The sequence below is a fragment of the Carcharodon carcharias genome, chromosome 6 (genome assembly GCF_017639515.1).
Source record: "Carcharodon carcharias isolate sCarCar2 chromosome 6, sCarCar2.pri, whole genome shotgun sequence".
Taxonomy (NCBI): domain Eukaryota; kingdom Metazoa; phylum Chordata; class Chondrichthyes; order Lamniformes; family Lamnidae; genus Carcharodon; species Carcharodon carcharias.
In genome coordinates, this window is record NC_054472.1 from 138,492,177 (window position 1) to 138,506,237 (window position 14,061).

General features: G+C 39.5%; 1 protein-coding gene across 2 annotated transcripts in view; it reads right to left on the minus strand.

The window, feature by feature from the left end:
* The window catches only part of cdh17 (cadherin 17, LI cadherin (liver-intestine)), a 126,340-nt gene extending 112,857 nt beyond the window's left edge, over nt 1–13,483 (minus strand). Inside the window, exons 1-2 of one of the 2 annotated variants that reach the window (XM_041190020.1) lie at nt 13,236–13,483; nt 9,491–9,560 (exon numbers count right to left, since the gene is read on the minus strand). In XM_041190020.1, coding sequence (XP_041045954.1) covers nt 9,491–9,547 — 57 coding nt within the window. In that variant the 5' untranslated portion in view covers nt 9,548–9,560; nt 13,236–13,483. The remainder of the gene's footprint in view (nt 1–9,490; nt 9,561–13,235) is intronic. The other variant, XM_041190021.1, reaches the window with a different exon arrangement.
* Nucleotides 13,484–14,061: the final 578 nt, after the last annotated feature.

Consider the following 14,061-nt stretch of genomic DNA (forward strand, 5'->3'; position numbering starts at 1 on the left):
AGAATAATACCTATTAGGGAAGATCACATGATCTGTAGTAACCAGTAGGAGAGTAGCACGGGCTACCTCAGCAGACAGTGTAGAGATAGAGTTGGAGTTGAAAGCACATGTGGAGTTGCTGCTGAGTATATTGTAAATAAACTTAACATTTCCACTTAAGAAGTGTCTGCAGTTCAACTCTATTACTAATAGTACAACTCGGCCACCCTACAACAAACTGGTAACAAGGATAAAACAGGACTGAACAGAAGAAATCAAATTAAAAAGAAATCAGCACTGTACCTCACCCAATGATTGTAAGTAGCAAGCTCCGTTAGAACTGAAGTTCTCTCTCAAAATGCCACAATTTGGGAGAATTGATCCTTTTGAACCAAACACAGACGATTGGTCTCAATACATAGAATGCCTCACATTCTTTTTTCAACCATATGAGATTATGGGAGAAGAGAAGAGGCGAGCAATCCTCTTGAGTACTTGTGGGAGGAAAACCTATGATTCGAAGTTTGACGGCACTCTGTGCCCCAGATTCAAAAACTTTTGATGAATTGGTGGACCTTGTGAAGGGTCACTTTTAACCCAAGCCCTCAGTCATGATGCAGAGTTTCAGGTTTAATTCACAAAATAGAGCCCTAAGTGAGACAACTGCATGCTACATAGAAAATTGTGAGTTTGGTATGACTCTGAACAACATGTTCAGAGCTTGTTTAGTGTGTGATGTGAAAGAGGACACTCTTCAGAAAAGATTATTGCCAAAGTGAATGTGGATTTCAAGGAGGCGCTAGAGATAGCGCCGGCCATGGAATGCTCTGTAAAAGATTTACAAACAATACAGGGTGTGCAAAATGGTGGCATCTTCCACATTGGGTGGGAAACCTCAGCCAAAAAGGGTGCGAAAAAGCAAGACTCAGCCAGGAAGCGGGAGACAGCCCCGCTAGCCAAAGAATAAAGAAAAATAACTTAGCAGTGAGATTGAAGAATAATTTTAATAGCGATGGAAGCAAGCAGTCTTTTAGTGATTGGCAGTTTAAAAAAAATCAAATGCTACTTTTGTCACAGAAATGGACATATAATGAGGCAGTGCAAGGAAAAATTCAAGCAGGCTTGTAAACAGAAGAAGAAGCCCAATGAAATCTACAATGTAGAAGAGCCTGAAACAACAAAGTCTGACATTTACTCATTGTTTAATCTGAAAGTTGGAAAGACAGAACCAATATTTGTCACAATGAAAGTAAATGGCAAACCTGTTAAAATGGGAGTAGACAGGGGAGCTTCCACTACAGTGATTGGGGAACATACGTTCTGATATGACGCAGCAGTTGATAAAGGCTGAGTTGGTTAAATCTCGGAGGGAAACTCGAACAACTGTCATGACCTACGTTTTCAATTGGTATATTTGAGATGCAGCTCTGATTCAGAAATGAAACCACCAAGCCTCAAACAGTTTTTTATATAAACTAAACTAAACATTTATTAATTTAACAAGAAATTAAACACATACAGATATCTACAAATTACTACCATAACTTTTAAACAAATCTGCAAATTAATCACTCCCAAGTAAATCTTCACCAAGACAACAATAACCCATAGACTTTAAACAGACATCAGGCAAAGCACATTTAACCTTACAAATTCAAAATGAGGTCCCTTGTAATGTGGTTCCTTTGCAGACAGTTGTTGGCTTACAGGTTGGTTAGATCTTAGATGCCTCTGACCTCCACACACAAAACTCCTTTCTGTTTATACCTAGCCTTCTCTTTGAATGTAAATTCTCATTGTATCACTAGGTCTTTGAACTCCACCTCTTCTAACAATAAAACCCCTTTCATAGCGCAAATTATATTAGCATAAACACATTTCTTGGTGTCTCCCTGCAAGATTTTACTCACTTCTTTTGAATGGTTCATTCAACAAATGCAAATGCACTCTTTACTTTCTAGCTTTCCATTTATCTAATTAACATCTCAAACTACTATACATCAAAGCACCAGACTAGCTGGCTTTAAACCAAATTAAGCCACACACAGACACAGACCCTACTACAAGTCCAATTTAAAAATCATTTCCAATAACATTATACATGTTAATATCTCTTCATAACAGTTCAGATATTAAATAATGGTGAACATCAATTAAGTTTAGAATAGGCAGCTGCCAAACTAGACCTGCTGAGTTTTTCCAGGTAATTCTGTTTTTGTTTTGGATTTCCAGCATCCGCAGTTTTTTTGTTTTTAAACTAAAAACATATATGGGTGAAGACATTCAAGTAAAAGGCATAAGCAGAATAACTGTCCATTATGGAAGCCACTCAGCAAAGCTACCAGTGTTGGTATTGAGAAGTAGGGGACCAAGCCTTCTAGGGCAAAATTGGCTAAAGGAAAGCAACATTGATTGGAAGTGTTCCTGTTTTGAAAAAGGAGTGCGTAAGGACTCAACAACCTGAAGAAACGCAGGCTGTCTTAAGCCAAACCCTGCAAGAATAGCAGAAGAAACTTGAAGAGACCCAGCTTGATGACAGAGTTCGAGATGAGGCAAGCGACCTGTTGAAAGACCTTCACACACTACAAGATTCCTTCAGGTCAAAGTTTGTACCTCTGGAAAAGTATGAAGAGGAACAGAAAGGAATTAGCACCTCTCTGAACAAACTGAAGAATGAGCTGGCAGAAAAGACACAATAATGTTTAATTCTCTTGGAGGCAGCAAACAAATACAAAAAAGAGATGGAAGAGCTGAAGAATCAGCTAAATGAAGCCAAAGAGGTTTTGGAAGAAAAAAAATCACAGAATTTCCCAAGAAGCAGACAGACAATGAAGTTTTAGGAGACTCAGCCACTGAGCTCAGACAAGCTGAGCTTGCATCTCAGATAAGTCTGGCCAACAGTGAAGTCAAAAAGAAGGCCAAGATTCTGCACCAGAAAGAAGAAGACATGTAGAAAGAAGATACAGAAGTACTAATAGGGTCTTAATTCTGACAGCATACAAATACACTTTCATATATAGGCCTGGCAACCAAATCGCAAACGCCAACGCTCTTAGTCGTATGCCTTTACAAGAAAATTATGAGCACATCCCAGTTCCACAGGAACTTGTTTTACTGTTACATTTCTTAGATTCCTCACCAGTATGTGCCCGACAGATCAGAGACTGGACAAGTCAGGACCCAGTCCTATCTCAAGTATGAGAACAAGTGCTACATGGTAGGTCACAGGGGCCCATATCTGGTGAAATTAAGCTGTACTTCAACAGAAGACATTAAATAACCAGTCAGGATGGCATCTTATTGTAGGGTGCACGAGTGATAGTTCTTCCAAAGGGAAGGGAGCCTCTTTTAGTTGAACTACACAGTGCCCATCCAGGAATTTCCTAAATGAAGCACGCGGCTATCTATGGTGGCCAGGAATGGATGATGAAATAGAGAGTATGGTAAAGCATTGTGTCCAATGCCAGCCACTGTAAAAGTTGCCAGTGACAGCTCCATTGACATGGGAGTGGCCAGGTAGACCCTTGGTGCAGTTACACATTGACTATGTTGGACCTTTGCTGGGAACAGTGTTTCTGCTCATTGTCGATGCCCATTCATAATGGTTGGACATATATAAGGTGAATTCACCAACCTCGGGTGCTACAATTGAGAAACTATGTCAGGGATTTGCCATTCATGGACAACAGAAGTAGTCATTTCTGATAACAGCATGGCATTTATGAGTGCTGAGTTCCAACGGTTTATCAGCCTCAAAGGTATCACTCATGTAGAAACTGCATCGTACCACCCTTCATCAAAGGGACTGGCCGAAAGGGGGTTCAAACGTTCAAGACAGGCATGAAAAAGCTAACTGCTGATTCCTTGGCAACCAAGATAGCACGCTTCCTTTTTCATTACAGGACTACCCCTCATACAACAACCGGTATTACACCTGTGGAGTTATTGTTGAGATTGAGCCTAATAATGTTGAATTTAGAGGGGAAGGGTGGAAAGGAGTCAGGGAAACCATAAAACTAGACACGACTGGCATAATCGCGAGGAAATTTACCATGGGAGAGCCGGTATACGTGAAAAACTTCAGGGAAGGATCAAAGTGGTTACCGGGTGAAATAACCGTGGTGACTGGACCTCTATCTTACCACATGAAGGTGGAAGGCTGGATCATCTATAAACATGTGGACCATTTAAGGAAGGGAGGCACAAATTATTAGAATATGGTTCCACCAGTGACCATGACTGGGTCTGTGTTTCCAATTGAAGATACTCACCCCAAGACTGACATGTTTGATGTTCCCATAAGAGTTGAGGATACAGAGATGCAAGTGCCCACCAAAACACCTGATGTTCAAGCAACTCTGGAAGAGGAGGTTCCTGACAAAGAATCTGAAGTTGTGGAGCTGTGACTTTCCACGCGTACCAGAAAACCACCTGAAAGACTAAACTTGTAAATTCCTTACCCAGTGTAATTATTATGTTGACTTGAAAAAATATGTACTTGTAAATATAATATGTATAGCTGAGTTAAAGGGGGGGTGTAGTAATCATGGTTTTATTTAATGTGTAATGTACTTTTAAGAATAATACTTGTTAGGGAAGATTACATGATCTGTAGTAACCAACAGGAGAGTAGCATGGGCTACCTAGCAGACAGTGTAGAGATAGAGTTAGAGGTGAAAGCACACATGTAGTTGCTGCTGAGTGTATTGTAAATAAACTTAATGGCCAGATTTGGGGACGGGGCCCACTTGCCAACCGGAAATTGACACAGGATGACATTGGGAAGAACCCCCGATGTCATCCCGGTCCATTTAAATTTTTAGGAAGGTGGGCGGACAGCGAAATCAGCTGTTCGCCCGCCGACCTGTCAATGGCTAATTGAGGATCATTAAGCTCATTGAAAGACCTTAAGGCTGGCGGGCAGGCCAGGAGCCCCAGCGGACTTCTGATAATACATGAAATTTCATCCACTGCTGGGATGAGGTTTCATCTCAGTTTTTAAAAAGTTTATTAAAGTTTCACTCATATTTATTAACATGTCCCATCTCGTGTGACAGTGGCACATGAGGGGGGCATGTTAATAATGTTTTTCTTTCTCTATTTTTAAAGTTTTTTAAACATTCAGCGCTCTCCCTGAGACAGCACTTAGTCTCAGGGAGATGTGCGGCTTTCCCGCGCATGCGCAAAAGAGTGCACTTTGACAGATAAGGAGTCTCTCCACCCCCGCACAGAAAGTGCATAGCGCTTCCTGTCAGGCAACCCTCTGGGCGGGCCTTAATTGGCAGCCAGCCCTGTTTTGGTGACGGTGTTCGGCTGCCCACCCACCGCCGAGACGGTGGGGCCCGCCCGCCCATCAAGGTCAAAATTCTGGCCAATGTTTCCACTTAAGAAGTGCCAGCAGTTCAACTCTAATCACTAATAGTACAACTCAGCCATTCTACAACAGCCTGTTAAGCCCCTTGAGGAGCTTGTTAACAGGCCAGGGAGTGCAAGAAAATGATTTTCAATTTGTAAATTGCCAAACTCGAACAGTCAGTGTGGGAACTGAGTTCAATGTGCTCTGAAGTTCAAGGTTTTTTTTAAGTTGAAAAAATTTTGGTACCGGGGATTTTGCTTGGTATCAGCTGCTGTACCTTTCAATAGGCCATTTGCTCACTTCTGTGCACAGCCTTCGCAGGTACTGCCTCCTCTCTTCTGCAAAGCAGTATCAAGGCTGCCATCTGCCTTTATGGTTCGTGCTCTGCAGGCAGCGCTCACCCCCACTAATGCTGGGTATCGCTAGTTGGCACTGAGCACACAGCCAGCCCAATTAGGGTATTTACATTTGAAGATGGCATCCCATGAGCAATGCAGATGTGGCAAATGGTTAAGACCTGGAAATTATCTGGGCATCGGGTTCCCGACCCCAAACTAAAAATCAGGTCCCCACTTTTACCCGAGTGCTAATGGGCAGTCAGGGCCACCCAAATTTCCAAAGGCCAGCGCTGCTCCCTGCTCATTCTGTGCAGCAAGTTGTCTAGTGGCCTGTAGTTCATATCATTGTCCATTCTGCTATGCATATGGGAATCTAACTGAAATCAATGCAATCAGCAAGCTGCTGACAGTTAGAATCATCCACCTTTCCCAATCATGTTAAGATTTCATAAGCAGGTTTCATCAATTTTAAATACACGTATTTGTCTGTTCTGGAATGAAGGGTAATCTGACAGTATTGAGAACTTCTAATAAGAACATGAGAAATAGGGGCTGGAGTAGACCATAAGGCCCCTCGAGCCTGCTCTGCCATTCAACAGGATCATGGCTGATCTGATTGTGGCCTTAACTCCATTTTCCTGGTTGCCCCCCTGGTCAATCAAATATCTATCTAATTCAGCCTCAAATATAGCCTCCACTGCTCGCTGAGGAAGATAATTCCAAACACTAATGAGCCTCTGAAAGAAAAAAATACCTCCTCATCTCTACCTTAAATGGGAAACCCCTTCTTTTGAAACTGTGTCCCCAGGTTCTAGATTCTCCTACAAGAGGAAACATCCTCACAATATCTACCTTGTCAGGCCCAGTCAGAATCTTGTACATTTCAATAAGATCACCTCTCATTCTTTTGAACTCCAATGAGTATAGGCCCAACCTGCTCAACCTTTCCTCATAACACAAACCCTTCATCCCAGGAATCAGCCTAATGAACATTCTCTTAAATGCTTCCAATGCAATTAAGTCCATCCTTAAGTAAGATGATCAAAACTGTACACAGTACTCTAAATGTGGTCTCAACAATGCCCCATATAGTTGTAGCAAGACTTCCCTATTTTTATGCACCATTCCCTTTGGAATCAAGGGCAACATTCCATTTGCCTTCTGAATTCCTTGCTGTACCTGCTGCTAATTTTTTGAGATTCATGTATAAGGACACCCCGATCCCTCTGTACTGCAGCATTCTGTATATTTAAATAATATTCTGCTTTTCTATTATTCCTGCCACAGTGGATAACCTCACATTTTCCCACATTGTACCCCACCTGTCAAATTTTTGCTCACTCACTTAACCCACCTATAATCCTTTGCAGACTCTTCGTGTCTTCTTTACAATTTGTTTTATTACCCATCTTCACATTGTCAACAAATTTGGCTACAGTGCAGTCAATCTCTTCACTCAAGTCATAGATTGTAAATAGTTGAGGCCCCAGTCCTGATTCCTTCAGCATTCCATTAGCTCCAAAACAAAAACAAAAATACCTGGAAAAACTCAGCAGGTCTGGCAGCATCTGCAGAGAGGAGCACAGTTAACATCTCAAGTCCGAATGACCCTTCAACAGAACTAAGGAAGGGACTCGAAACAGTAACTGTGCTCCTCTCCACAGATGCTGCCAGACCTGCTGAGTTTTTCCAGGTATTTTTGTTTTTGTTTTGGATTTCCAGCATCCGCACTTTTTTGCTTTTATTCCATTAGTTCCAGTTGGCATCTTGAAAATAACCCATTTATCCAAACTCTAGTTTCCTGTTAGTTACCAGTCATCTTAACCATGCTAATATATCACGCACAATACCAAATGCTCTTATCTTGTGTAGTAGCCTTTGATGTGGCACCTAATCAAATGCCTTTTGGAAATCCAAATACACAAGATCTACTGGTTTCTCCTTTATCCAAACCACTTATAACTAAATGACTCTAATAAAGTCGACAAACACGATTTCCCTTTCACAAACCACGTTGACTCTCCCTGATTGTATTTTGATTTTCTAAATGTCCTGCTACTTAGATAATGGTTGTAGCATTTTCCCAATGACAAATGTTAGGCTAGCTGACCTGCTTTCTGTCTCCCTCCTTTCTTGAACAGAATCTAAGGAATTTTGGAAGATTACAACCAATGCCTCCACTATCTCTGCAACCACTTATTTTAAGACCTCAGGATGCAAACTACCATGTCCAAGGGATTTGTCAGCCTTAAGTTCCATTCATTTTCCAATTAAATTTTCTCTAGTGATAGTGATTGTTTTAAGTTCCTCCCTCCCTTTTTGCATCTTGATCTTCTACTCTTCTTGGGATGTTTTTTGTGTCTTCTGCTGTGAGGATGGTATAAGATACTTGTACAAAGCCTCTGCTATTTCCACATTTTCCATCATTATTTCATTAGACTCACTCTCAAAGGGACCTATGCTTATATTAGCTACTCCTTTCCTTTTTAAACAGTTGTAAGAGCTTTCACAGTCTGTTTTTACATTTTTTGCTAGTTTCCTCTTGTACTCCAATTTCTCCCTCCATTAATTTTGGTCATCTTTTGCTGGTTTCTAAAATGTTCCAATCTTCTGGCCTACCAATTCTTTGCAGAATTGCACACCTTTTCTTTCAGTTTAATTCCACTGTTAAACTTCCATAGCTAGCCATGGATGGAACATCCTTCTGGTAGTATCTTTCTTCCTCAATGGAATATATCTTTCTTGCGAGTTTTGAAATATCTCCTTAAATGTCTGCCACTTCTTCTCTACCATCTTCCCTTTTTACCTATGTAGCCAGTCCACTTTAGCCAACTCTGTCTTCACACCCTTGTAATTGCCTTTTTTTTGATTAAGACACTAACTATGGACCCACATTTCTCACTCTCAAGCTGAATGTGAAATTCTATCATGATATGATCACCCTTGCCTTGATGAATCTTTACTGAGGTCTTTAATTAATCCTGAATCATTACACAGTACCAGGTCCAGAATAGCCTGTAGGTTCCATAATGTGCTGTTTTGAGAATACTTTGTCCTCCTGTGTCATTCGTTGACTAATTGCTACTTCTCTACATCACCATGTTATTGGCATTAATTTGTGAAAGAGTCACTTGCAATGACTTGTTTATGAATGTCATAGGTCTATAGTTAGAACTGTTTTTCAGAATTGTCAGCTCTTTTGAAACAACTGAGCAGCTTTTGCTAGTTTTCTCAGGTGTATAAGTATGTTTATGGCTTCAAACTTTCTAATAACTTTCCCACCTACCAATAAATTCAGTGCTTAATAAAATACCTACTGTTCCTTGCTGATTTAAGTGTAACTAAAGGTGACATAAGCAATCTGAAAAGGGAAATTGTGTCAATTTTTTAGCTGGTGGGGTCCAATGAGTCAACCCAGCAGCCGGTTGTTAGCTGTTGAAATTTTAAATTATTTCCTCAGGCAAACTGTTCCTCAATTGCCGCTTTCCTGTATCTGAACAAAGAAGTCTGTCTCTGAATTCAAATTCCAGTTAAGCAATCTATTCCTGGCTCCCAGTGTTGAAGGTGTGGCAAAAGCTAAGTCGGTAAATATTTGTGCAAGAAACATTCACTACAATACTAGAAACAGGAGATCAGCCACCTTACTTTGCGAATAAAATCCCAAGAACATTAGAACAGCTAGTACTCAGCTACAATTCCACTCAACAAAAATAAAATTTTGTCACATCAAATATACAATTCAATTCACATTAAAAGATCATTAAATGTTAATTAATATAAATTATGAAATAAAAACTGATCCAATATGAAAACTTACCATTGCAATAAAAAATAAAAGCAGTTTGCCATTGTGCTGGTGATTGGATGTCCTCATGATGTCTCAGTATCTGTAACATGGATATAAATGAATAATAAAATGTTTTTTAAAAAAGGATAGCATGGTAAAAGAATCTTCTACATCTCATCAGGATAGTTTAAAACAAATTCTGCATACTCTACGCCAAAACTGCATAAAACATGCACAATTCATTATCTTGTGCTGGTTGAAAATAATTTTGGGGTAGGTTTCCATTTCTATTTGATGGGATGTATCACAGCCCCTTTATAGAATTAGCCTGATTTTCATTCCATTGAAATAAATGGAAAGGAAACCAAGCAGGTTCTGAAAAGAATGTGTAATTATCTTGCCAGATTACCAACCAGGTTCAAAAGACGAATATCTACCCTTTTATTTTTAAACTACAAATCATATTATGTTTTTTACAATACAGATAACATTCAACATGTATACAAAATTGCCAAGGCACCTTACGAGCGAAAAGGTGAACAAAGACAAATGGAGAAACTTGAGTTAAAAGGAGGAGAGTTGAGATGTGGAAAGGCTTTTAAAGATGAATAGAGATAGAACAAGCCAAAACAAGAACATTTAAAAAGAGTGGTAGAATATGAGTATGTGATGGGAGCGAAGGCTCTGCTACTGAATGTAGAGATGGGGTGTGAGCTTAAACATAGGGCTGAAGAAATTGTAGAGATACTGTAGAATAACGTCATATAATTTATAAATAAGGACAAGTATTCAATAGCCCAAGAACATCGAGCCAATGAGTAAGTGACGCAGATGGAGTATAAGCAAAAGGGACATAAACAGAAGATGAACAGAGTCAAGGCCCAGAAATTTGTATGTGCCCATTTTTGGGCACACATGGGACATTTATGATTCCTGAATGGTGAGGCCTGAGGCTCCCCAGATATTTGATCAACAGGTCTCTATAAAGGAATCAATGCGATGGCTGCCAGCAAAGAGTTAGTCATCACTGGGCTACTGTTAGTCGGCTTCAGGTGCATAGGTCTGGGGGTTGAAGCTGAGATTAGATCAGGCTGGGAGTCAGGCCCACGATCATGTTGGACTGGGCACAGGAGTCTGAGAATCACAGGTGCAGATTTGGAATTTGACAGAGGATGCTGGGAGTCTGTGATTGGGAGAGGCTCCACATACAGCTAAGTCTTTCTTGATTGGCAGGTGTTCTGAATGGATGGTTTCCCAGCCAGTGATTCTGGCTTCAACTACTGGCTACTTCATGGTAAACTGATCCTAGGGTGGAGGCCTTAAGCAGGAATTAGATCCTTACTAGATATACAAAAGGCCCAAAGCCTGCTTTGGGTGTTGATCAATGCCTATTTTTTGTCCTTTCCCAATGTCATCTATAGCCCATTTCCAGCAGAAATGTATGCACATTTCCTTCTTGCCATATTAGGGTATTAGTAGGCAAGTTAGATCCTGAAAAATAGTCATTGTTTGGCTGAACTTATAGACCAATGTCCCTTCAATTCTCACATCACCCTCAACTCTACAAGTTAATTTGCATTTCATCTACTATGATTAGTTTAGAATCAAAAACAGTTATGTTAAAACACAAATATACTATACCTGATAATAATTACAAGAATAATAAATCAATGGCATCGTGTTACAAGTCAGTTACCCTTTCTAAGGAACTACCACTATTTGCAAATTGCTTGCCCTTCACTTTTGTGTGTAATGACATTGTTAAAGAATCTGCCTGGTAATTCCCAGCTACTTCATCACATCCAACGAACCAGAGAGTTGCAATTAATTTTTGTGGTATGAATTCTTCAACACCGTGGAAGATATCCTCACACAGCAGGATACAATACTAGTTGCAACGCCACACATAAACAGAATCAACTAGCAGGGCCGACTTGACAAAATTATCTTTTCACTGTTTGAGCGGGGCCTGGTTTAATTACAATAACAGATTCCTGTTTACCACAGAAAGGTAACCAAACATATTGCTCAATGCTTTCACTCCAGTCAATTAGTTGTGCATAAACATGGTGGCTGTGAGATATGGAAACAAAAGCGATGTCAGACCTGAATGTATCTGCACTATCTAACTCAAAGCATGACATACTGAGTACATATTTTGTCAAGATCAGATTTTGGGAAATAAACAACAGAAAATTCTATAATTAATTTTACCTTTTCTTTAGGCTTCTCCTGCCACACATTGTTTCCCAGATAACAATGGCCATTTGGAGTCACTACTCCCAGGTCTCAGTAAATACGGCTTTTTAAATCACCATGAGGTGTGTGAGGACAGCCTCAGGTTGATTTCCTTGGGGATGCAGAGGGGTGGAATTGAAGTCCCATGTTTAAACCAGCTATGAGAGGAAGCTTGCTTTTTTCTCTACTTAAAAATTGACTAACGAAATAGTTAATACATGGCATTGATGCACAGTTTCATTGATGAGTTGTTTTTATGGAGAAGAAAACAGAAATCTTTTCTGGATTCTAATTTTTCTTCCCTTTTCCTGACAATGTACAAAAATCAAGAACTCATTGACAATGGTAGCTCTGCATTCAATCCATATTAGTAAACAGACCAACTGATTGTGTCACCTTCACATTCAGCGTCTCTATATCAGAGGCCAGTCCTGCCAATGTTAATTGTTGCTAAATTTTAAGCCATTCTTTTGTTCCTTTTCAGAAAACCTATCACACTTTTGTACGCAATTGAATACATTTTACACAGTTTCTAAAGAAATCAATCAAAAAGAGTCAGGCTCCTGACAAATTATTTAATGTTTAAAAACTGGGCCATTTTGAAAAGTGCTTAAAAACAGTGACAGAATAAAAACTGAAATCATTTTAATTGATCTGTCACATGGAAATTTCACTGTGCAATATTGTCCTAACACAGAACACTCTTGCGTTCAATGTTTGTACAAAGCCTTCTGTTTGCTACTGTGTGGCAGATAATAACCTGTTTATGCAAATATAATAGCATACAGAATAATTTCTGGACTATTTGTTTTTAAAGCACAAAAAACCACAAACTATTCTCAAATATATTATTGTACCTCATAATTAGATTATAAAGAGTGCTGCTTGCTTTAACAGAGCAATTTGTAGATGATACACTCCTATATAAATGAATGTTTTATGAGAGTCCATGCAAAAGCATAGCAAACTTCAATGAACCTGTTAGACCTGATTGTAACAGGTTGCATTAATCGGGTGGGTCTCACTAAAAGCCCGAGACAGTCACCATTTTTACATCGTGCAAGAGCTGTTTGGAGATTCTGTTATTCAAATCAGCTCCTCTGTCTGCCGTCAAATCAATGAAACCTCAATAAGAAACTGAACAAAAGCACAAATCAGTCACAAGATTGTAGGGAACTAACTTTATTCCTTACAAATAAATTACTGAAGATATCACTGAGATAAATGAGTGAAATGATTATTTTTTTGCAGTGTGTGCTTCCACATTGTTAGATAAAATTATTTTAAAATATACAGTTTTAGTCCAAGACAGAGACAAACATTCTTTTATATAACATAGGTTGTAGTATAAGCTTGCCACTAGCTGTCAACTGCATAACATCAACCAAGAACTACGCGCTTTGGAAAACCATTCACCCTGATACAAGCTGTGTTTCAGAAGCAGCCAATACAAGTTCAAACACTACCTCACAGAAAATCTTAAATTTTCATACCATACAAACAGCAGCTGCGATATTTAAAGTAAAGTTTTGGTTACCTGTCAATCAAGTTGCTGCCTTTTCCTTTAACTTCAATGGTTCAGAGATTGAAGGTAACAAAATGAGAACCTGATACCAAATAGACTTTGTCAAACTTTAACTGTCACTTTATTGCAGCTAATGATTTCTCAATCCATACCTCATAAAACACAACTGGAGCGTTTGAACAAATAAGGCGGAAAGATCCCTGTTTCAAATCATTTCGGTCATATACAAAGGTGCAGCAACAGTCAATCTACAGTTTCACCAAACCCCACAGTACAAATATCAAGCAATGTTAAGACACGCCCCTTTGCTATTTCCATGCCCCTTTGAATTTCCATATTGCTTAACTATTCAAAACTTTGCAAACACAGTTGCACAATTTGCATTATTCCTTTACCCTAAGTAAAATAACAAATAATACTCTTCATTATTTTGCAAACAAAGCCAGTTGCTTTTCTCCTGAATGAAAATAGCCATCTTCCCATCTCCTTTTTATCTAAAGGCTTGTCTCCTTTTTAATAGCACTCACATTGTTTTTGTTTTGTTTAACACAGTTTCCTATCTACCATTCATTCAAAAAAAAATCATAGCATTCAAATTCCAGGGCGGTCATGGGGAACACGGGGAGATTTGGGGCAGCAAAGAATTCTTTCCTGTCTACTGTCAATGTCCCTGCTCAGTCTGAAATCCTGGGGTCAGCATCATCAAAATACTTTGGGTAGGCACCTGAGCCATTGTTCACATAACTCGAATGCCCACCTGAGGGAATGGATTGCGGTCTGAATTAGGCCGGGGAAATGGAAGTTATGTAGAAGAAAACTTGCTGTCATACCTTAATGC